The sequence below is a fragment of the Synchiropus splendidus genome, chromosome 15 (genome assembly GCF_027744825.2).
Source record: "Synchiropus splendidus isolate RoL2022-P1 chromosome 15, RoL_Sspl_1.0, whole genome shotgun sequence".
Classification (NCBI taxonomy): domain Eukaryota; kingdom Metazoa; phylum Chordata; class Actinopteri; order Syngnathiformes; family Callionymidae; genus Synchiropus; species Synchiropus splendidus.
Window position 1 is genome coordinate 4,293,634 of NC_071348.1, and position 24,630 is coordinate 4,318,263.

At 44.5% G+C, this 24,630-nt stretch overlaps 1 protein-coding gene across 6 annotated transcripts in view; it reads right to left on the reverse strand.

Annotated features, from left to right (window-relative positions):
* Positions 1 to 24,630, reverse strand: part of creb5b (cAMP responsive element binding protein 5b) — a 45,136-nt gene that overhangs the window by 15,294 nt on the left and 5,212 nt on the right. For 4 of the 6 annotated variants that reach the window (XM_053844147.1, XM_053844146.1, XM_053844143.1 and 1 more), the window contains 6 exons: positions 18,271 to 18,348; positions 17,984 to 18,077; positions 15,085 to 15,206; positions 13,725 to 13,876; positions 4,846 to 4,972; positions 2,742 to 2,852 (listed from right to left, as the gene is read on the reverse strand). In XM_053844147.1, the coding sequence (XP_053700122.1) occupies positions 2,742 to 2,852; positions 4,846 to 4,972; positions 13,725 to 13,876; positions 15,085 to 15,206; positions 17,984 to 18,077; positions 18,271 to 18,348 (684 nt within the window). Of the gene's footprint in view, positions 1 to 2,741; positions 2,853 to 4,845; positions 4,973 to 13,724; positions 13,877 to 15,084; positions 15,207 to 17,983; positions 18,078 to 18,270; positions 18,349 to 23,041; positions 23,077 to 24,540; position 24,630 lie in introns of those variants that run through there. The other 2 variants (XM_053844142.1, XM_053844145.1) reach the window with 2 other exon arrangements.

A 24,630-nucleotide genomic window follows, 5' to 3' on the forward strand; every position in this document is an offset into this window, starting at 1 on the left:
GACTTATGGTACTTTAAATCTGGCTCAACTCCAATAGTCTGAGAGGATGTAGACCCATAATAAGACATAAATATTTTTTGCATGTTTGACAGATAAGATATCTGTGGACCAATCTTTGACCACTGGCAACGGTGAAAGGCACTTCTGATTCTGTAGGATAAAGACCATTCACAACCAGGGCTGGTTAGTTGGTGATCTAATATATACTTTGCTCTCCAAAATATTATCTTCTTTAATATATTTTCTTCAATCTAATGTGACATAAACGTGTAAGCAAAGCATTTGAATGAAGTTCAAATAAGGTCATTGCCAGAATGTGTGGAGCGATAGCAGCCAAATAATTCGTTTTTCCATTCAAATATAGATTGAGTAAAAGAAAAAAACGTGGCTGCATTTGACTTGTCTCCTTCACCTGAGGTCCTTTCTGGCTCTGTATCCCAGCAGAAGTGAAACATTGTTGTCGGTGGATGTCTGTGAGGTTTGGCTGAGAACTCGCTCGAGTGGTGATGTCATGCACTGGCCAGCATTCTATGCAACTTGGCTTCTGCACTGCCAGGGTCAACCTCTAACCCACCACGCACCAGTCGACTCCCCTGACCACAACAGGACGCAACCGCACCCAGCACCAAGAGCAGGGCTTTTTAAGAAGAAGAAAAAAAAACTTGGACCAGAACTAATAAAGCCGTCCAATCTCAGCAACACTTCCAAAACATGAGTGTGTTATTACACCATCAGCCTTTGCTGGGCCACTTAAATGATGGCACTTTAAGACAAAGTATGAGATGGAGGGGAACAAAGATGGACGCTGATGCACAGATATGGTCGCGCAGAGCACAAACAGAAAGCTTTGAGTGAGATATGAGTCCCCAAGGGGCCACAGCAGTTCTTCAGCTCATTAACTATTTACACCAGAGACAGGCCTCTCTGTTGCTCTGGCCCACCGCAAAATCAATTAGCAGTCATTAGGCCGGGCTCTGGGTCCTCCACAAGCTCTCTCTGGCAGGAGAGGGTTAATCTTGCTACAATGGCCTCAGTTACCACAGAAATATCAGCGATGAGCAGCAGCAAGAGCACGTCTTCTTGCTAGTTGTTTGGTTGGCTTCAGATGTACCACAAGACAACAGCCAGTAGCCCAAAAAGTGTTCTTTCTCTGCCTGCACTGTTCTCCGCCGGACACACACATAGATTGTTTAACCGGTTCAGACCCTACAGCTGACCCATTGACCTCAATAGCTCTCAGCTATCTGTCCTCCACCAGGCGCTCCACTTGCTTCACCTCGTTGGCGGTTTAGTGCCTCACGATATCGACACTTTTCTCTTTTCATTTCCCCTAACCTCGCTCAATCCCTGTTCCGGCTCCAATAATGTAAACTTTGAGCAGAAAGAGACGGTGCGAGCCTCAAGGGTGTGGGGTTACAGTGAGGAGATTTCCCATTGGCGGAAAGTCAACATGGTCGGGCTAATGCGATTAGAGCCGGACGGGGAACGTCGCAGGGGACACATGGGCCTGATCATGGCCCAGTTATCTGATAGCACGGCCGTATTTATCGACCCGTCCCGTTCGCGGATATTACAGACATTAGAGACCCCTTCTATGCTTATGAAAGCCGCGCTGGAGATCACACCCTGATCACGCGATTACACTCTCACTTTCTGCCTATATCGAAGAATTCCATCAGTCAGGCTTCAGACATCAGGGATCAAAATCAGAATTGATCCCCATTTGTGCCATGTGAGCAGCTCACCAGAAAGGTGCATGGTCCAGAGGCCTGTGGCCATTTAAGTGAGTGCATATGTTTATAGGAGGACTAACAGGGCATTTACAATTCAATTACATAGATAGGGGGAGTAAAAAAAAAAAAAGAGTAAGATGTGTCTGGACGACAGCCAGAGGAGAGATAAGACTAATACACGAATATTGTGTTACTGCAGCATGTTGCCATAGGAACAGTTGGAGAGATTCAAAAGACTACAAAGACGATCAATCTAGAGAGAGCAGGAGGAAGAGGGAGGATTAAATGCCCTGGGAATGCTCCTGCGCTCCTCTATCAGAGCAATAACTCTTCTAATGACCTCTAACTCCTCTCTCTCTCTCCCGCCAGGAAACTCCACCATCACTCCAAACACTGAAGAGCAGCAAGTGCTTCTCATTACACACGACTTCTGTGATATATACCTGATGACATTTTCTCAATTCTGCGAGTTCATTTTTATTCCCGGCCTCGGTCATTTACATCCCGTGACGGTTTTGTTGCTCAGTATTAATCATGGCATATCTCAGAGTGGGCCGGCAGTGATCTATTTCAGATTCATCATCGGTGGACTCTTTCTGTTTTTACTACACCAGGAACGTAACGCCTCACTCGTCGTCTCCGCTTCCCACAACTCTAACTACCTTCTTTGTGAAAGCTGAGGTCACTGGATTTTTTTTTTCCTCCACTGTCTGTAAGTGGCGCTAACAAGTTGCAGGAGCTACAAAACATGTTCTGTACATTAAGATATACATCAGGCAGTCGGTGCACAGCCCTGCCACATCCACATAAAGGAGCCTTTTATTCCTGCTGGAGTCTGCAGCGCTGCGCTGGCAGGTTCAGCTTTGATTACAAACTCAATGATCAAATCCAAACAAGCCACTCGAACCTGCGAGCGTGGCGCGCTGGCACAGCTCGTGGAAGGATAAAGGCCTGTGTTTGTTAATAAACAAGTATGATTTTGAGCATGAAAAACGTGTATCTACTCACCAATTTGGCCTCTGAGTGCATGGAGGGAATGTGAGCGGAGGAGCAGGGGCTGTTGTGGGTGGGACCCTGCATGCCCATCATGTTGGCTCCCATGGATATCTGTCTCTCCATCTGACAACAACAATACACGTATGAGCAGGACACATTGCCAGACAGAGCTGTTGTTTAAGTCGCGATGATTGTGGCTGTATGTGACACAGCAAACATCAGAATACCCCTCCTCTCTTATGAACAGAGTTCAGGCCTAAGATACAGCAACTTCTAAAAGACCTCTCTCCTTATTGTCTGCTTTACAACGTTCTTCCTTCCCTAAAATATAGCAAGCTTGTGCACAAAACACATCTGATATGTGCTTTAAAAGACAAAATGCCTCAGTGGTAAATTGCTCTCAGGTTCAATAACTCATTTTCAACTGATATAAAATGCTAAACTGTGTACTATTTGGGCCTAAAAGGCTAACCATGGTGCGCTCACTTGATCTTACTATGATGTTTAACATGAACAGTTTCGCAAGCGTTTTTGCATGTCACAATTCAAGGCGGGAGCTGTCCCACAACAGATTTTTGATCAAAAATATTGAGAATTTACAATAATCAGTGGGATAATCCAATGGACAAATTCACTCTTAACACACCTGACACCTCAAGAATGTCTGATGAGAGATTGGACAATCCGGCATTTGTCATTCTTGGTCTGCAAGACGCAACGTCACGATAGAAACCAACTGATGATGGTTATCCGTGTCCCCGCTTTAGTGGCTCTAACTCGATGCCACCTAACTTGCTGCGTATAACAGACGATGAGCATGTTCAAAACAGTATTTCCTTAACCTGAGCAGATGCTGACTAAGTCGAGTTCAGGTCTGCGATGATGCCTGACAGTGGAAGAACGTCAACATTAGTTTCAACTGACTTCCTACGAACTAAAGTAACTGACTCAGAGACCAACAGCACAACAACCTCTGCTGAGCTGTTATATGTGCAAAATCTACTCCAAATAGTGTCACACATTTCCTCTCAAAAGCCCTTCAATAACTGTGACGGGTGATATGAGAATAAAAAAATCCATACCTTTAGTTGAACTCAAAATCAAGCCATTTCAATATAGTTCAAGTTGAATTGATGAAATTGAAAACCTGACATGCCCTTCTGCTCGGCGAGCTTAGGTTTGGGGGTGTGTGATGGGAGAGCACGAGAGTCTGATTTCACATGACAGGCTGCCCTCCGCTCAGCTTTGTGTGATGATAACTGGAGCTGACCCAAAACAGGAAGCCAGCATGGAGGGACTTAACACAGGAAGCTGGTGAAACACGGGTGTGTGTGTGTTTTTGATAATAGTGTGGTTGAGTCGACCTTACAGATCGAAAACTCTGTGCCCGGTCTAGCGCAGGATGTGCTTGTATGCGAGCGTGAAAACGTTTGACTTTCATAAGCGACTCAAGTGTCACGTTGGCGGGGAGCGACTGCATGAGCTTCCAAGGGTGAAGGGTCACCTGCATTTGCAGAGCAGCGTATGCACCAACTAAGTTGTCTTTGTGCGATTATCTGCATCTGTGTGAGTGAGTGCGCGGCAGTGCCCCCCACCAGCCGCTGGTATGGACGGCCCCTCCCCCTCCTGTCCACTGAGAATCAAGCCTCGAACCTGACACACAGCCGTAATTGCACTAAGTGTGTTTTGTGTAAAAATATCACCCTCACCTGCACCCTTTTCCTGAACCGTCAATCTTCCCCCAAATCACTTTGCTCATAATTTAATAAACATGGGATTTCTTTTCTCATTCAATAAACACAGGAACGGCTTGGGTTACAATGAGAGCATATGCAGACGCACTAAAATACTGATATGAGATTTCCCTACAGGCTGATATCGTTCCCCGATTCCCTCCAAATCTCTTTGGCTTAATTACAACACAATCAAAACTCCGAGGACAGTTCAGCGAGTTCCACCAGAGATAACAGCCCCAATAAATCTGGAAAAGTCATAAAGCGAAGAGAGCCGAGAACGCAGCCTGGCGAACATAAGTGCCACGTTTGTTTATACGTAACAGTATGCGAGAGGATGGTCTGCATGCGTGAGTGATTTGTGTGCACTATTGTGTACTCACAGGCATCAGCACAGCAGAGGAGCCAGGCATTGTTGGGTCTGGCAGGGTTCCAGGCATGGAGGCTGGCAGAGGCTGTCTCTGTCTATTTCGTAGGTGCAACAGTGAGGACAGGGATCCGGGGACAGGCCTGGGAGGACGCACAAAAAGACCTTCACTTTTCAGCTCAGAAATAATGTCAGAGAGTTGCTTTGTCATACACAGTCAGAGTGAAACAACTTCCCCATTGAATGCATCAAAAACTCGCACAAATGGAGAAGTTAATAACAGTGTTGAGAAGATAAGCTTTGTGTTCATAAACCACACTGCTACTAATGGGTCAGTCTCATGACAAACAAGCATTACAGGCTAAAATAATGGAAGGAATAGGAACATGGCATCATAAAAGCCTGAAACAGAGCTTATACAGAAGCAGCTGAGAGATTGGGAAAATGTTGGCTTTTCTAGCAGAGTTCAGTCCATAAGACTGACAGATGGAAACGTGACCACTATAGAAATAAAACCTAACAAAATGGGAGTGTCCCAATTTGCAGTTTGCTGTAAAGAAAATATTTAGTGACAATTCTATTTGGCAAATTAAAGTATTCTCTGTCATAAAGAAATATGTACTGTAGCTGTATTTGACAGTAAAGTCAAGTGTCTCGCGGTGCAGCATCAGGAAGCAACCCATGCGTATATGTGGGTTTAGAGAGAAGTTATGGGCATTTTTAAAGTTTTCAGAATGACTAAAAATTCTGTCGGAATCATGATGAACGATGATGATGTAAACTGTGTCATAACAGCCTGGGGAGATTGTGACAGTGGGTTGAGAAACCCAGTCTGTGGTGGGAGGCTGGAGGGGAAAATCTCCTCGAGCGACCACAGAAGTGTGTGCAGGAACCAGCGGACCTGTCCACACGCACGCCCGCCTCAATAAATCACGCGCCCTGATGAGGACCAGGCCGTGATTCAACAACCGACAGCAGTCCTGTCTTAGTGACTGCACAGAGCACAGTGATTTCATTTATACAAATGCCACCAAAAAAAGCCAACTTGTCAGAAAACAGAATCCCAGCTGCAGGTTGCTGCTCCACCCCAAAGCTTTCAGCAGCTCTTGCAAGCCCAGAACTTTAAAGCAGTATTATTTTATAACCTGCATCTGGTTCGTTTTTATCATTTGGGTGATGCCCCTCGTGGGTCCACAGTTCTCTGGAGGCTGACAAGAGAAAACAAGAAGCGTTTGTGTAAGCTGTGTTCGGCAGGTTAAATTGACCACAACACAGTCTGGATTAGCGTAATGGTGAGGAGTGAACGAGTGATGACCATATGGGGGTGCACCGGAGCAAATGGTCCCCCACCTGAATAAATACCTGTATTTTTCCAGCCCTAAATATGTGCATTTAAGCTCCAGACATTTTAGATTGCTCTGCACACACACCATCATTACCATCCCGACGGCGTGTCGTTTCTGTCCAACGTCCCAATTTATCACAATCACACTTATTTAACAGCACGTATGACATCTGAGCAACACAGCGTATCCAAACATTTCCACATGGGAAAAAGTCATGAAAGTACAATGAGGTACGCAGTGCAGCTCAACACGCTTCCCCTCACTAGCACCCAGGTTAGCGATAGCAACCTGGTCCAGATTCCAACAAATTCCCCGAATCTCTTGTATGTTTAACCCCAAATGAAAGGCGAATATATTTAGAATTATATTCAGCCAGAGAAAGGTTAAGCAAAAGACAGGAGTTTACATACAAATATTTCTTAAGATAGTCAGTCACTATTTTAGCTCACTTCTCTCTTATTAACGTTAAATAAGAACAAGGTGAGCATTGTAGTGAAGCTCAACATGTTCAGTTAGGTCAAACGCTCTGAGCCTAGTGAAACAACCAGGTTTCTAACCAACTAACTGTATTGACGTGGGGATAAATAGCTGTTGCAAAACTTGAGGGAATAATTCTTCCTTCTTCACCTTGTTCCATGATATTGTGAAGCAGGGCAACTAGTGGACATAGTCGACATAGGTGAAACACCTATATTTGATGCGTGATATGATTGAAGAGTGACTATAGGGGGACTGAATCACATCCGATATCATTTGCCACTGTGGTGTTGTTCTACAGCAGCAAACCAGTGCATGGATGTGAGAAGTGGGTGTGTCACTCTCTTCTTCTTTGAGAATCTATTTCCTAATGCATTAGATCACATGCATGTTCCAGGTATAGCCGCTTCTCTGCATCTCTGAGTCAGAGATGACGACGCCCTGGTCTTCTGTGCATGCTAATGGAATGGGGTAAAAATGTGAGGGCAGCAAAAAAATCGGCTGGTCAATGACAACCCAATTACTCGGATTAAGACAGCAAATCACTCGGCTGGGTCACTTGCAAGAGAGAGAATGAGACTGCTCTACAGTTCAAACCCCCTCTTCTGAGATCAGGGAAACACTGAAGAGTTTTCAGCGGAAAAAAAATCTCAAAATACCAGGAAATGGAATAATACATGAAACAAGTGGAGATAAGTGAAAGACAGAAAACTCTATTACTATAAAGATTAGAATGGACTTTATTCTTGGAGTCATCTTTGGATTAACGTAATAAGAACAAGCTGTTGGTAATTCAGGGGAAGATTTTAAGGGACTAGAACCTTTTGCTGTTCTGTATGGCTTCAAAATGTGATCAACCCGTGTGGCTCGGTTCACCATCCATCATGGCAGCGACATCACCTCCCACCTAAGTTCCCAGGCCTGCAGATACTGTATACATAAACAACATAAGCAGTCTAATCGACACCACAGCAGCCATGTTTCATGTCTTCTGGCCAGTGTGCGGGTTCATGTGTTTGTGTGAGTGAAGGATGACAGGCCGTGGCTCCACTGAGGGGATTGATAATAGCCCGGGCTGTGAGCCTCAGGGGAAAGCAGGTAGACACTGCGCAGCCCTGACCCCACACACTCTCACATTACTGAGTGCCTGGCTCTCAGCTCTTCTCCATAATCCCCGCCCCTGAACCCCTGCCACCCCACTCCGCCTCGCTGCTCATGAAGCTCGGCTTCATCTCACTATCTGTTATATTTCTTATTATCTTTCTGCTCCAACTCGTGCTTCAATGGCGATCGATATGATTCAGTTTTTTTTTTTTAAGTAAAACTGTTCAGCCATGATCTTCAACTCAGGGTTTGGCACAGCAGCTTGAGCAAGGGGGCCCAGTGATCTGACGGCGCTGGTCTCCCGGGGGAACACTGTAGCATTCCGAGGCCAACACGGCAGCATGATCTCTCAGGCTTGTTCCGTGGGTCAAATCCCAGCTGGGGATGCCTGGAAGACCTCACCAACATCCTGACATGATGCAGGAAACACCTCAGCTGGACCCCAACGACTGCACTATTACCATGTTTCAGGGGGAGGTCTCCAGAAGATTGGAAACAATATACACAACTCTGATCTTTATGAAGAAAGGCGAGAAGGTAAATCAAGAGTCATTTCACCAGATAAAGGCCAGAAAAATGTTCCATGGAGACTCTGAAATTGACAGTCACGTTTGACATTTAAATCTTGGTCAGTTCTTCAGGTTTGGGATCTCTACTCATCTCCAGCACTTGTTGACACGCTTGCTTTAAACACTGTACTCAGCTCTACTGCCCCACTCTCCACAGCCGTACGAGGAACTTTAACACAAGGAGGTTGGCCTCCATCCAAGAGAGGCAGAGCAAAAAGAGAGAGAGGTGCAGTGTGTCCACTGACTCACATCCTTCCCTTTCTGAGTCGGCTCCAGCAATGATGTAATGCTCTTGGCTTTTTGCCCTCCCCCCACCCGTTGCCTGCCTACCCCGAGATTTCAGTCCCTCCCTCCTTCATCTCCTCCTCTTATTTTTCCTTCCCTTTCCCTTCTTGGCTCTCACAACGTAGCTGCGCTCGCTCGTCGCTGGGTGAAGTCACTGTGAGCTTTTTTGGAGACACAGCAGCTAAAAACTTTCAAACGTAACCAAAACAGCCCTGGGCCAAGTTCCAGACACTCAAGAGATGGTGGGGCAGTTACTATGGGAACGGAGGTAAACAGAGGGAGAAACAAGGGCCTCAAACAGCTTGCAGCTGCCTGGCTCTCAGAGTAAACACTACACAGGACCTGCCTCTGATTTACGGCCTTTAATCACTGGTGGGAGGAGAGTGCCATGGGGTTTGGACTGAGGAAATAATACGAATCTGATCAAATAAATCAGCCCTAATGGGTTACGACACAGGCTGACTTTTATTAGAGAGCTGGTGAAGGAATGGATGCACGGCGATGGACCTGTGGTGGGGTCTCCTCTTCGTAGGGAGCCACGAGCTGAGTAGTGCTGCGCCAAGCATCGTGGCGTCGGATGTGGTATCATTTCAGGAAACATGACATTCACTTTGCTGAACACGTCATCACTCACTTCAACTGAGGGAAACCGTCGGTGCATTCCTATCTCCACTGGCACGGAAAATCCACAGCAATAACTGTGTCATGTTGTTACAACCTCCGCTGGCATTTAAGGGTGGTTGTGCAACACTTGGCAGATCCTCAAAATCTCACTTCACATAATCCTCTATCACTGAAGCAGAAAATTGCACTCTTGATCTTGACCTTGATCTCCACAATGAGACCCCGTCTTCCGTGTTCTATGAGGTGATGGCCTTCCTGAAGACTTCGCTATAGTCGGGGCGAGAATACTTGGCGGGCTGGGTGGAGTTAAGGCGGAACACACTCAGAAATCACATTCTCTAGCTATAACGTAAACAGGGATTCGGAAAAGAAGCGTAATTAAATGGCGAAAAGAGAACACAAGCCACTTGGTAACGGCAATGATGACGTCAAAACATTACATCTTCTCTGCAGCCCTCTGGAATCCCTTAAACTGGGTGTTTATTTAAGTATAAATCGCAGTCAATCCAGTCATTCATCTCAGACAATTGACGCTAATTTGGACCCTCAAAACCAGACAGGCAACTAACAGAATTTGTGGTTGTCATGGTGTCCAAATAAAACAAGTCAAGTTTATCCATTAGAAAACAGGTGCGAGCTACAATGTAGCGCCAAGCGCTACGTTCCACAAACAAACCCTGCTCATAGTTGGGAATTCATTTTACTTGAAGAAACTCATTATAAGTAAATAAAAATCTTAAAATTATTTACAGGCGAAAAAAATGTATGTTGCACCCCAATATTAATGAGTCATGAAACTGCTGGCTACAAAGGGTTAACTGGTTGACGGGTGCCCCAGACCTGAAGACTGCATGACAAAACCTGAACTTCACAATCCTCCGTCTGGCTGACACATATTTTCCGTTGTAAAATTTCTTGCATAATCTCAGTCCTCACAACTTCATTCTTATGATGCCACGCTACAATCCGAACATGATCCATCTCTTCCTTTCTTTGTGCAGACAAGTCTCTCTACTTCGCCATGCCTGCGCACCTCCTCTAGCCTTCCTTGGCTCTAAGCAGCCTTGATTTCCTCTTCGACCCCCGACTTCCTCTCCCCCATCCACCTCTGATCCCTTTCTTCCTCTCCTCAGTCTACCTCTGATCCCCCTCTTCCACACTTCCCAACACTGTGATCCCAAAGCTCTCCGGAGCAGTGAGAGACGTCACTGTGTGTGAGTTGCTTTTGCAGGAGGCTGCATGTGTGGTGGCCCCGGGGCAGGGATGACACAGCCCCACTGGAATGAGGGGGAACAGAGTCTGGGCGTTCCTCGACTAACGCACTATTAAACCCAACGCAGTACACAATGAGCTCATCTTAATTCAGGTCAGATGTACATCCTGCATTCCCTCTTTTTCACTTTTTTTCCATTTGTTTGCAACCAATTACACTCTATACCTTTCATTTCTGTCAAGATGTTTTCATTGTTTGCTTTTTTTCACCTGCAACTATGGACATAAACGCTCACAAATAGTTGGCTGTAGCAGAAGTCATGCTCTGAAGATGGACGTCCCTCTGTGTATCTACAAATCCACTCCAACACAAACAATAATAAAACTCTAAAATGTAGAGTTCATGAGGGCAAAGTTTGCACATAGAGACACATTCTATGAGAATGATTTTCCACTGTGAAACTGATGCTCTATTAGGGTAACACAGCTGCTGTCAAGAAGCGTCCATCCTGATGATGGGAAAAAAAACAGACATTAACCTCACGATTTACAGAAACTTTAAGTAACTGAGAAATGAGTCACCAAACGTGCTCAACAGTCTTTTGCTCCACTTCCTTCATCAGCAGAAATACCAACCACAAGTGGACTAGTTCTGAGTTACTTCTCATTGATAGAGAGAAACATTACGCTAGATTCCATGGAGGCTATGATTCAAGTAAGTACAAAAGAATTATGAAGTAATGATTATTTAAAAATAACATTAGAACTCTCCCTCAACTACAACTTCACTCTGAACAGGAATCGAACTGGGGCTACAGTGATGATGGTGGCAAATCCTAAAGCAAAATGTGTATACCTGTAGTGGACACCTGAATTGATGGCTACAGAATGATCAAAATCTCTCCCAAAATTGAGTCATTGGTTCATCCAAATCCACCCATAACTTTTCAAGTTATTTTGAACACAGACAGACAAACCAGGGCTGTTGAAAGGATGACCCTCTTGGAGGTCACATCTATCTAAATTTGAGAATTGAGCCTGCAACAAAACTAGAAGCACCTAGATGCTTGACCTTTGAAAGGAATATCTAAACAAACTGGGTCGCCTTTCAACTTAAACCAGGAGCTTAACTTTGCCTTTGGTTGCATCAACAGAATTTGGGGCTGTCGCTCAATAGCACCGTGCAAAAGTCATTTGATGGCAAGTATCTGTGATATGATTTCCCATGTCAGTTGAACCGTCGTGGTCGTCTAAATAAAAGCACCTGCCGCTCCCACAGCCAAATTTCTAAATATCTAATTAGCATTTAGCATGCGCCATCTGCCATTGAGCTGATTGGTTGCGTCATGGAAACAACTGGAGTTTCTCAGATGGCCGAAAAAAACAAACTTGCGCCTCCACCCAACTACAGCTACAATGTTGTATGTGACATGGTTGGCTAGCAAGGTCCAACACAGTTAGCTCAGACACAGCTCAGCAGCATGTGTTTATGATTGAACAAGGCGAGAGTGCTCAAATCGGTCGGGCACCGCTGGCCTTTGTATGCTAATGATAGCCGTGACATTAAGATCTCCAGGCTGTTTCATGTGCCTGGTTTTAAACACTGCTTTGTGTCAGAGAGGATCCCAATGGGCCGTGCTGCGGGACTCTGATACGGAGAGAAAAATGAGAGGGAGAGCAAGGTCCTCAGGTTTCGCAGCTGCAGGCCGAGCTCAAGACTAAAGTAAATGGACATGAGGAAAGCCAATCCTAATTGATTCCAAGCCTCAAAGCTCTTTAGTAAACATGGCGCTGCAATGAAAATGACTTGTTATTCTACCTCAGTGGATGCACAGAGCTGGAGAACAATCTCAGGAAGCAGCTGGATGTAAGATTAAAGCAGTATTGCTCTGCGTTTTATTCTGAAATCCCTCCTCTGGAAGGCAATGATGAGTATAGGTTTACATTTGGCTGGATGAGAGTGGTGCATTGATTTCATCTGTGCGACTCTCTCAAGGACGGAGCAGAGTCCGCCTGTGAAGTGTCCAGATTGTGGAGCATGTAGGAAGTTCCTGTGGAGAGACCGGCCTAGGGAGCCTTTGCTTGGCCTTAATGGTTTCCTGTGGAAGCTCTATTCATCAACGAAGGGCTTTCCTTGACCAGTTTTCCTGCTGATGTGAACCTTTCCAGAAAACATTTGTGCCGTGTGAATCTACTCACACCCCACATGAGTCAGGTGCTCGCCAAACAAATGACACCTCAGCAAGGCCATCAAGTCTTACAGCGGCTCGGGGAATTCCCAGACTGGGTCGAGTAAGCGCCACGTGCACTTTAAAGCGGCAAAACTACAGGTTTTCCAGCAAATCAGTGAAATATTTGGGATCATTACAGGAGCTGCGTGTCTCTGCGAGGTGACGAGCCTAAATGACAGGAACGTCAGGTGAAGACAACCCAGCGAAGTCTCTGTTACTAGCAGTGATTGCTGGTCCTCCGACCAGATGAAATTCCACCCCTGTCCTTGACAAAGAGCCTGACAGGGTGTCAGTCAGGCTTAGTGATGTGCCTCCCATCCAATATTCACAAGCTCCTCAAGCTGTAAATCTACACAGGACAACCACAGCGCATGCAGCAGCACTGGCCCAACATCGAGCCTTCTCAATGTCTGACTCGCTTTCCACCGGTCTGGCTTGTAGGAACAAAGACCTGGCACAGGATTGGGGGTTGTTGAGGTTATTGGGCTCTAAATAGCATGCACACGTGGCGGAAGCTAATGGTTTCTTCAGAGACAGGCTTGAGCAAAAGTTGCATTGAGAGGCTGTTGAAAGTGACTCTGAACTGTATCACGGTACAGCAATTCGGCCATGCATGATAGGTCCAAAACAATGCAACGATAACACATTTAAAAGCATCTATTCAACCACTCAAAAACAGCAGGTGAGACCGGCAGGTTGCTCCACTCTGTTATGAAACACCTGCGGCGTCACGGTACAAAGGGGTCTGGGAAACCGGAGTTGGAGCTTCCATTCCCATACTGCCAAAAAGAACAATTTTAGAGCATGAAATGCTAAACCGCTGTAAAAGCATTCACGGCTGCAGCTTCAACAATGACCTCATCTTGTCCCGCGGGACCCTCTTTGGTATGCTGTGCTGTGGGACAATACCGGCTGCACAGCAAGACGTGAATCTCCAGCCAAACGCCACCGAAACAGGAGACTACTGTTTTATATGACGCATGAAGGGGATTGGTCCGGGAGGTGAGCTCCAGATTAGAAGGATGGTAACATCACGGAGTCACTCACCCTATCTGCCTGTTGGTGGAGGGGGCCTGAGTGATGACGGAGCTGGACTGAGGGGAAGGCAGGGCCTGCTGGATCACTATGCTGGTGTCGTGGTTGCCCATCCGCGTGTGGGACTGCTGGTGTTGGCCCGACTGGCTGTGAAGTGCAATGTTCTGCAGCGAGGAGGAGAGGAGAGCAGTTAGGAGTCCATTCTTTCACCACACACAACTGTTTGGCCTCGGGCTCCACGTCCCCACCTTGACTGAGAAACTTTCTGTTTCCGTGTGCGTTGCAGGACAGATTGTTTGTTTTACTGACATTATTTGTGATGACGCAAATTCCCCAGCAAAACAGCCAAATATGTACACTTCGTAAATATGAACTTTTAAGCACAGTAAGGCAGAGTTTGTGGTGTCGCAGGCTGCTTGGCTAAAAAACTGTTTGTTTTGTTATTTGTTTGCTATTTTTTTTCAGAAATTGTTTTTGATTCAATTCAATTAATAAAACTCTGATTAAAAAGAATATTAAATACACTGGTCCCCAAGGCAAAGCATGTATTTTTTCAATATTACATTACAAAATGTTGAACCACTCTGCACCAAATCCATTTCATGCATGTTGTCTAAATCCTTTGTCTCTGTCTCATTGGGAGTTCTGCTCTGACTCGCCTCCTGCTGACTCGGCAAAGCCTCTCAACATAAACTACGCGCACAGGGGAGGATGGATGTCGCTGACCTGAGCACAGACATGCTCCAGACCCGAACAACCCAGACTAAGAGCTTACAGGACGCACACACGGTACATCTCTGCAGACACTAGATAAGCAGTCTGCCTCGCGGCGGTTAAACAAGCACCCGTGTTTCAGGTGCCTCTGAGGTGGATCTTTAATGCATTAATGAGCACATCTTTTGTGAAAAGTCGCAGCTTTGACGTGTGAATGTCTGGCTGGGTCTGCCATTGTTGCCTCGGAGGACGTCTCAGGAGGTCACTCTTAATGTCTGGGAGGAAATACGACTCCGCTGGAGCACAGACCGGTGGTGAGCTGTTTGAAGTTACAGGTGGAGAACTTGATCTCTCCTCTCCTCACCTGTGGTGGCTGACAAATCTCCAGCTGCTATCCCTGTCAGTCAATGCCAACAAGACGGATAGAGTCTGGAGAGCACAGTCCTGAGATGTGAGCTTATAAAAGGCTAGACTGCAGTTTCAGACACGTGTGATGAGCACTGGGTGTTTTGAATCAGCTCAGAGTGTGTGGGCCACTTTCACTGACATGAATGATGATCCGGCAGATAACAGCTCATAAGCACATGACCCGAGCCCTGTGGGTGATTGTGGCTTTGGATTCACCCCATTTCAACCTGAGGCTTTGTTCACACAGTACCTGTTTCGTGTCCTCTTCCTCCTGAGCTTTACAAAACTCCTGCTCGATGGAACAATCCAGCTCACTGAACAGTCCCACCTCCTCACAGTTCTTCAGGAAGCGTGTCGGTGTCGGCGTCTGGTCTGGAGAGCAAAAAGTACACATTAACGTAGAGTAAAAATCAGGACGTTTTTTATTTAACTTTTACCTCGAACACACCAAATGTATATTTTTTAAGACTGTATTGTTTGATGTAGAAAACAGAACAAATGTACACAAACTTGCCCTTTATTATGGAGTAAAATACTGTCAAAATACATTTTAAAAAAGTGACATTTTCCTGTTTAAATTTGCAAAAAACTGCATGATCAGATTGTTATTTTGTTGTTGGTTGTTATAAGGGGCTCATTTTGCAATCGTAGAACAAACGAAACGTAGAATGAAGAACAAAGACCCAACTAGTTATTTCTGTGGTCTGGAAAAGCTGTGAATACTATAAACAGCCCATGGCAACACACAGTGTTACATTGACTTTACCTGATGTCAGTCTGTGTTAGTAAACTGTCCAGCAGTTCATATATCTCAGGGACCTCAGCCAAAGTTCACACACAGAGGAGCTGCAGCTCAGTTTGCTATCATTACAACTGCATCTAGCTTGCTATGCTAATGAAGCCACGGCGCTTTACCAACTTGATATCAATAAAGATGATTCTAGAGACTCACCTCATTCTTTTATGATATTTTATCAACTTACACTGCCAGTCAACAGTTTGACTCACCTTCTCATCCTGTGTTCATCCTTTATTTTTACTCCTTTCTACATAGTAACAAACTACTTGCAGCAGAATACCACATTATGTTGGATGACTTAAATTCATCGTAAAATATAAACAAAGTAGTCACCATTGTTTTGCTGACAGCTGCAAACCCCTCTTAATTCGCTTCATGATGGAGTCATCATTGGAAAAGCATTTCAGGTGACAAACTTATGAAGCTCATCACGAGAATGCTGAGAATGTACAAAGCAGTAAATCAAAATAAAGGGTGGCTGTTTTCTTAAACTTGAAGAAATAAACCAGTTATTTGTTTACTACATAACTCCATATCTGTTCAAACAGTAGTTCTGATGCCTTCAATGAGAATCTGCAGTGCAAATATGACATGGTGTGTCGAACCTTAAGACTGGTGGTGTACCACACTGTATTTTTGATTTCATCGATGACAGTAAAACCAAGGGCATGTGTTTCCAGTGACTCCACACCAAGCGAGTTTGGACCTGCGATGCAGAGGGAGACGTCGCCGCTGACAGACTCTGCTGCTGCTATAGTGCAGATCCCACCTACCAAGCGGGGGTCTCACTCGTTGAGCTCAGGCAAGCCGTGGTATTCAACTTGACTTTGAGGGGGGCGCACATGGATCAGGTTACAGACAGTTGAAGGCGATTGGGGGATCAGGGTTGTTTCAAAAGCTAAAAGCATACTTCATGGTATGTTTATGCACTCAGGCAGGACCGAGCGTCGACAGAGGCGCATGCCACGAACGAAAAATATCGAGCTGAAGGGTGAAGGTATAAGTCTGTCCACTGGTAGGAAATTAAAACATATTTTATTTACGTCCTACTATTCCTCAACGTCTGCCTCTGCGTCATTGTAGAACAGCAAAAGAAACATGGCGAGAGCTGCAACTCTGCAGTGATAAGGACGACTGGCCGAGAAAATACGATCCCGCCGTCCAGCGAGTGTAAATAATGGAGAAGACACAATCTCTGAGGAACAACTGCAGCAGTTTATATTTCTGTGTGGCAGGAATGTGTTACTCAACTGCAGCTCAACTCACTAGTTCACAATTCTTCATCAACTTCTTTTTCCTGGCTGGCAATTGGGGGTTACCAAAGCGACCTTGGCAAGAGTCCAAACAGATTATTGTGCCACATATTATTCTATTTTACAGCAACTGACCACCTGCAGTTCTCAGTCCCAGGCGTTGCAACTAAATGTATTAGAAAGATGAAGGATATGACGTCCTGGTGCCAAAATATTTACAGACACAAAGTGGATAGCATCATGGTGAAACTAAATAGTAGGCAACAATCACTTGGAATAGTCAGACTATATATTCACAAAGGGTTGCTCGAGTCAAAACAACAGAAGAAAAAGTATTACATTTAACTAAAATAGTAAGTACATGCAACAATGTAATTTGCCAGAAAAAAAGTGATATTTTTGTTTTTTTCCACTTTGTTTATTTTGAGGGACAAAAATCTGGCTATTTTTTGTTCAGTTTTCAGTTTCAATGTTACTACTACTAACTGTGGGGAAAGAAAAGTTAAAATAGGGACCTTAAAAATAACCAGCAATTTATTTTTGAAATCCAAATAGTCATGATGATTTAAAAATAAAGTACAATTTCGTTTAGAGTTTCGATCTGACGACAAGAGAGTCGCACTAATGGGGGCCAAGGTATGTTGCAGTTCGACAAGCTATTTTCTTATCACAAGATAAAGGCCACGAAGGGTGTGGTCTGCCCCCCAGTAACTTGGGGCCACAGGCTGGGGGACCCCCCCTGGACAGGTCACATTCATTCACACACACACCTGTACACAATTTAAGAGACAAAAAGTCTGCCAGAGTTTGTGCTACCCAAGAAACTGTGTAAGGCTCTGGTGATCTAAACTCTTAATGTGTCTCGAAGTAAAAAAAAGTTCCAGAAAATCAAAACTACATGTGCACTCTTCATTTTACAGGTTAAATATGCACAAGTGGAGTGCACTAAGTTGTCTGCGTGCCTTGTTTGATTGACACCGCCGTAAACAACTGGAATAGACACGCCACGGAGTGCGCAGATGATAGACGAGTGCGTCTGAGCGTGAGTCACGCACCTGTAAATCCTTCCCTGCCAAGTCCGCGTGGATGTAACTCACCTGATAACATGTTGTCGCTCTTGATCGAGGGGAACTTGAGGGTCATCTCATGTTTGTGTCGATGTATCATCAAATGGTCTTCCGTGGGAAATCGCTGTTTTGAAAAAGCAACAATGGCTATTTAAAGAGCATCTGTGCCGCTGAAGTATTTTAACACTTGCAGCATTATTTACAGTTTCACTTTGTTCCTGGCTCTTTTGTTTCGTCTTGACCCATGGGTCGGTAATCTACTCCTCAGGTCGGCTCATGCGGACGCCTCTTCACATTACAAGCATCTGTGCACTCACCTGAGAACAGTCCGGAGCGTTGCATATGAACGGCCTTTCCTGGTCCGAGTTCATCACTCTTGTCAACTTCATATAAAACTGCAGAAGACACAATGAGAGGACGTGTGTGAAAGACAAAGTTATATATTCTTGTTTTAAAATGGTACAGATAATAACGCTCAAATTCCTACACACAAGTGAGTGCTAACAGCCTCGGCCACACTGTGCCAGTTCAGCACTCTGCCTTCCCTCGACCTCCTTCAATGGGCCGCGAGCAGTTCTGCAGATGCTTCGGCCCAGTTGTCTAGACACCAAAATTGAGCCCTCAGATCCTTATGCTGGTTAATTTGTCTTGATAGACCATCGACTTTGAGGACAAAGTGTTCACTTGCTGCCTCATAAATGCAGCCCACTCAAGAGCTGCTGTAACAATGGGCTGATTTGGACCAGTTCACTCTCTTCAAACTCACGACCTTCAAGATGAAAGATGGACAATACTATTGCTGCTTCATATATACAATTGGATGCCATTTTTTAGCATTTGTAGTATCACTGAGCTTCAAAAGATTGATGGATCAGATCATAATCCGGAACATATGATCCTGGTGCCCTTCTTATTGCGCTCTGAAGAGCCATTAGTTCCTGGGTGTTATTGTTCCTGTGTTATTTTTCTGAACCGATCACAGCTCTTCTGAGACTGAATGCATTCTTAATGTTCCTTAAAACAACCTTTCTAATGAGGAGACATGATGCTCGGGGTGTTCTGCAGTCTTACCTTTCGAAGTAGGTCAAAGCCAGAATCTGACTGAGACTGTGATGAGTTTTGAATCATCACTCTTTGTAAAGAACTGACGAGGAATAATGCTAACACACAAGTCACACAAGTCAAATTTGAGCTCAGATTTCACTCTTCTCCTCACACTGATGTAGCAACACACGCAAACATTCAGAAAATCAGTCTTTAATTCCTCAGAAGGGAGCGGAACGTTGGAATTCATTCTTGCTTTCATTCGCCCTGAGTTTCTGGCGAATCCCGACTGAACTTCCTTGTAAATGTAACGCAACATAACATTAGAGAGAATTCCGTGAGAGTGTAATTCAAAGGAAAAGGGAAGTCGGTCAGATGATTTCTTGAAAATATTATTAGTATTTAAAGCCAATACGGTAAGCCAATTCCTCCACAGCTCCATTATTAGTGTTGGTTTTCTCCCAGTAATAACATATATACTGTTTAAATTAATAAATATGTCGACATAATTGAGCTTAAAAATAGATTCACATTCATAACCAGACCAAGACCACTTCAGTTGAGACCAAGACCAGAGCCACTAGAAGATAAGGGCTAGATACAAAGGTTTTGGAATGAGAACAGACTGGGGCTGCCGCGGCCGATACGAGCATTCTGACATCATCGTGAGTGGCCGATCAAAACGACAAACTATGCCATCGGCAATTTTGTATTTATTAAGTCCTTCAAATAGAATGCTTTAGAAAAATGCTGAAGTAAGCATTTAATAGATTCTTCTGTGTGTATCTCAGTTGCCAGGAAGAAACTGAGAAATTAACTTCGGTGGCGCAAGGTTATGAATCGTAAATGACAGAGTGTCTCAATCCCCATTAGGGGGAGCTGCAGTGAACCCCAGTGACTAAGGGGGGCAGGCAGGGGTCATCTCAGAGGGGAGTTGCAGTGATAGTGCCTTTGAATATAGTCCGGACGCCTGATGTCTTTTTGGCTGGTTGACCAACACTCCTCTTTCTAAATGCTACAATGTTTTTCAAGTCACGCACTTCTACATTTGTAAATATGATTTCATCTTTCTAAATAGGTGCTTTAGTGTATTTCCTGGAATGGAACTTGAGGTCTTTGTGAGCACAGAGTATGCAGTGTTCCACCCAGTGACAGATGCCAGAGCCGTCAGCAGTGTTCCTCCGTCCGCTTCTTTTAATATATTTTTGGGTAATACAAATCATAAAACAAATCAGCAGGTACGCAAAATTATATATCTCTGCCATGTTGGTTCTTTATGGTGGTCGTTTTGGATGTTAGTGCAGCGCTTGTGTCAAGGTTGTGATTCTTGAGTGGAGAGTGATAAACACGACTTCACACACTTCCTGGCTCACATCCCAACATGTGTTAAGCACATAAAGGAAACGCTTTATTTATCCTCTCGGAGCAGGAGATATGATAACACTGGCAGCATCATCATGATCCATAAAGCTCTGATTATTGAATAAGAGCTTGAGGGAACTGTTGGTTGCTGAGGCAAACTTGGCAAACTACAGTATGAATCAACGGTCGCACATTTGTGTTTGTCAGAAAATGTTATTTTGTTTACCAAAGTTAAGTCAACATAAGCCACAAATAGTTGTTGTCACACAACTCAGAACTCTTGTTATGACTTGCTTAGTCAATGAAATTGCAGCCTATTAGTCAATTTATATGGTTTTATTAAATTAATTTCTATTTTCTTTAAAGCGCTAGTTTCAAATGTACAGCCTGCGGGCCAATTGAGGCCCACAGGACAATATTTCACGACCCAAAACCTGATATTAGAGTGCAGAGAAAGCCTTCCACTCCAGGCGTCTAAATAGGAGTCATTTCAATCACTAGATGGCTCAGGCTTGCATCAGCATCTGAACGATGTTGGTCACTTGTTGGTGGCCGAGGAAACTTCTGACAGTGAGAGCAGAAGTGAAAGACTCAATGAAGGTGAGTGGAGCAAGCTTGGGCAATTTTTTAGGAGAACTGGCCCCCCACTTCCGCTACGCTCTAGTGGAAGCTTGCCAGACTCCAGCAGCATCAACCACAGTGACAAAGGGTGGCGGGGGATACCCAAGTTTTGCTTAAACATATATTGCATTTAATGCTTAGCCAACCACCTGTCTTTTAAGGGCTCACAGACCACGTGACATCACCCACGGGGGCCTTATTTAGTCCCCAAACCTTGACTTGGATACGCTTCTTTCATTCAGTGGCTTCAGCCGTCTGATAATAAAACTTGAATATTAATACACAAAGTGCATATTTCTCATGAGCATGATTATTTGATCCAATTTATAGATTTGCAGATAGATATTTATTAAATGTATATAGCATTAATCAAAACTTGTGATGGCAGAGTGGTAACTATCAGAATGAAGTGATTTTTTTAATTCTTTCCTGTGTCATGTGTGTTCCTCCCTGATAACTACTGCTAAATTGCCTCTTCATTTTCATTCATTCTCTCCTTTGCAGGACTAATATTACACAATCCCACCAGCTGTCTCATATATGTTGAGTAAAAGCCTTAAAACTTCATGGATCAGAGTGAAGTGGTTCAGCACCCATCAAATTTATATCAACAATAAGAGACTCTGAACGTAAAACAAACATCTGTGTGTGCGACAGACCAATTTACAAATGTGTCACAGGTACGCCGTGTGTGTTGTTTGGTGGATACAGACTATTTCCTCAAGCGCAGTCAAAACACTCAAATATTGTGTTATGCTAAGCAGTGCTGTTTTCCTAACAAGCTGTGCTTCATGACTGAGCCTGCAGAACAGGGTCTGGACAGGGTCTCTCTGTCAGGGAGCCCAACTGTCACCAGTCCACTCCAGAGCGGGCCCCCGAAGCCCTCACCTGGTCAACAACAACGATGAAATCATAGCAGGCGAAGAATGATGGAAAGTATTAGAGCGCTTTAAAAATCAAAGTGACTTCATAATGAAAAGCCATGTGATGTAAACTGTGGACTTCTGGAAAGACTTGCTGGAGGTTTCAGAACCTTCCATAATCCAGTTCTGGGAGCTGGCTTCTGCCATCGACTCGTCATTCATGAGTTTATCTTGAGGATGGATTTAAGGAAAACAGAACAAGCGAGAAAAGAAGGGAGCGGAACATGACCTCAGCATCACCACGACAGCGAGTGAGGAACATTTCGGCAACAACTGACGGACTCCTTCTATTCCTGACGTGGTGTTTTCGAAAATAAGGTTTCAGTTTTGAGAAGAAAGTTTCTGAAAAGGTCGTGGGGGCAGCAGCCAAAGGCCCAGATCTCACTCTCTATATAGCCCTGGACAAGTGAGAGACATATTCTCTCCAGTCGGTGCCAGATGGTTTGGATTAAGACAGATATTTAAGGTGGAAGTCTGGCAGGTAAACGTCCTGTTCCCCGGTCACGCCAGAGTGATCAGGACTCACAGGCTTCACCTGGGTCTGCACTATGGCCTCCTCCCTCAGCCATGAGTGGAACAGTTGAAGGAGGAATCTCTGGGGAAAATCTGTGCTCCTCACTTGGTCTCTCCGAGTTATAGCTATGATGCTGTCTGATGATGACAGGGATGAAAATGCCCCCCAAAGATTTAGGAGTCTGATCATCCAATGGCTTGATTAGTAGCAATTTGGACCTGCATGACAGGGACTTTTTCTCAACTGACTCATTGACTCATTATCTTTTCATAAGGGCCGATTACTTCATCATATTTCCGATAAAGTGAAACCATGTGAGTCCGTCAAGTGTTTCACCATCAGCTCTGTGAATTATTTAAAAGCTCAAATTATCAGCGGCGAACCCCACTTTTCCCTCCGACGGGGCACTAATTTGATATAGATGTTAGCGGAGGAAATTTGGTTACGCTTTACATTAACTACATCCTGATGTGAGCGCGGAGTCGGATTAGGGGTCCAGAGTTTGGATTTCAAGAGGGAGGAATTCTCCAGGTATATTAGAATTTCAACACCAGAGGAGGGGGGACCAGGGGTTCAGAGGCAAACGGGGTTAAAGCAAGCGCAAACATGCTAAGCAATTCAAACCTGCAGCTTTCCATAACCCGGGCCTTTGACAGCAGAGGTTCAAGGCAGGATCACGGCGATCCCTCAGGCGAGGAACACGGTCCTCTTAGACAATGTCTGCCCTCTCTGCTCCAGTGTGTGACAGAGAGACTGCTAAAATGTAAACCTCGACAGCTGCCAATTGCTGCTCTCCTAATAACAAATAGCCTCTCACAGGGCGGCCATTGTTCACTGGCTTTTACAGTTTCCTGAAAACAGGGCAGATTCCTCAGATTGTGTTGACAATATACGAAAATGATTGACGCGGTTATTCAGTCACCTGGACAACAATTCGTAAATCACCAACAGCTGAGCTTAGAACATGTGATGGGAAGTGCAGCTGCATAATGAAGAAGCTACTCAGATAGCAAACTTTATGCACTTTATCACAGCACATCTTGCCCAACTCCATTCTTATTTATTTATTATTTATATTTGTGATGTAATAACATGTCTTAATAGTTTTTCTTCATCTATCTTTTTCAATATTTACAAAGCAGAACGCAACTTTCCGTTTCCTGAAAATCACAGTAAAGTGACGCAACATTTAAATTATGATGTGGCTTTTAGGAGATGCAAAACTCAAAGTTTAATGGTATAAAGTGAATACAAACTACCGGACAAATTGTGCATTAATATGTCCTAATTATTAAATACATATGGGACATGTGATGGAAGTTGGTGCAGAGTGCATTTTAAATATTAAAGGGAGACATAAGAGTTCATAAAGAACTTTTCAAATTATTTTATCCTGAAGTGTTTCTTGCAATAAATGAGTTGGAAATAATCAGTCATAAGGAAGTATGAGTGACATACTGAACCGGAGCAACATTTCGGACATGAAATAAACAGTTTATAAACGCACCAGTTGACTGAACCGTGACAGACTAAGAAGTTAAAAGCACAACTGTATATAACACGTTACTCTTAATACACACATTAAAAACCAGTTTAGCAGCATATATTTTTTTTTCATTGTTTGGCTCAAAGTTTGACTGCAAGCAAGCGTCTGACTGAGTTCCATCTAACGTAAATAGCGTATCGATCAAGAGGTGCGAGTCAATTAAATGATTAAAAATCAAAGGAGAAAGCAGCCATTCATCAACAAGTGATTATTGACGGCGAGTCCCATAAACGCGGCAGCTCATCAGACGATGAAAACATCACAAAGTCAAAGATCCGAGCCTTCATCAACAGTCTCCTGGCCTGCAGGATGACGTCATGTTCGGGACGGGAATTTGGTCGGAACCGATGATAAGCCCAGACAGTTGTCCTGTCCCGGGATGGGACAAGCTGCAAACCACCTCAGAAAATGACCGAATATTGCTGCACGGTGCGGAGCGGCACTTGAACGCATCATCGGGATGACAGCACAAGTGACTCGGTCACACCGAGTCGAAGTGGAAATGAGACCGAAAGAGAGCTGAAGTGAGAGAAGAGCTGCAGGGACACATGCATCGTCCGCCGCCGGCGCCACTTACCCAGCAAGTGTCGGAAAGCTGAAGCGCTCTCGCGCAAGAAACCACGTTGGACTGAGCGAAGATTACAATACGATCTATTTAGAGAAGCAT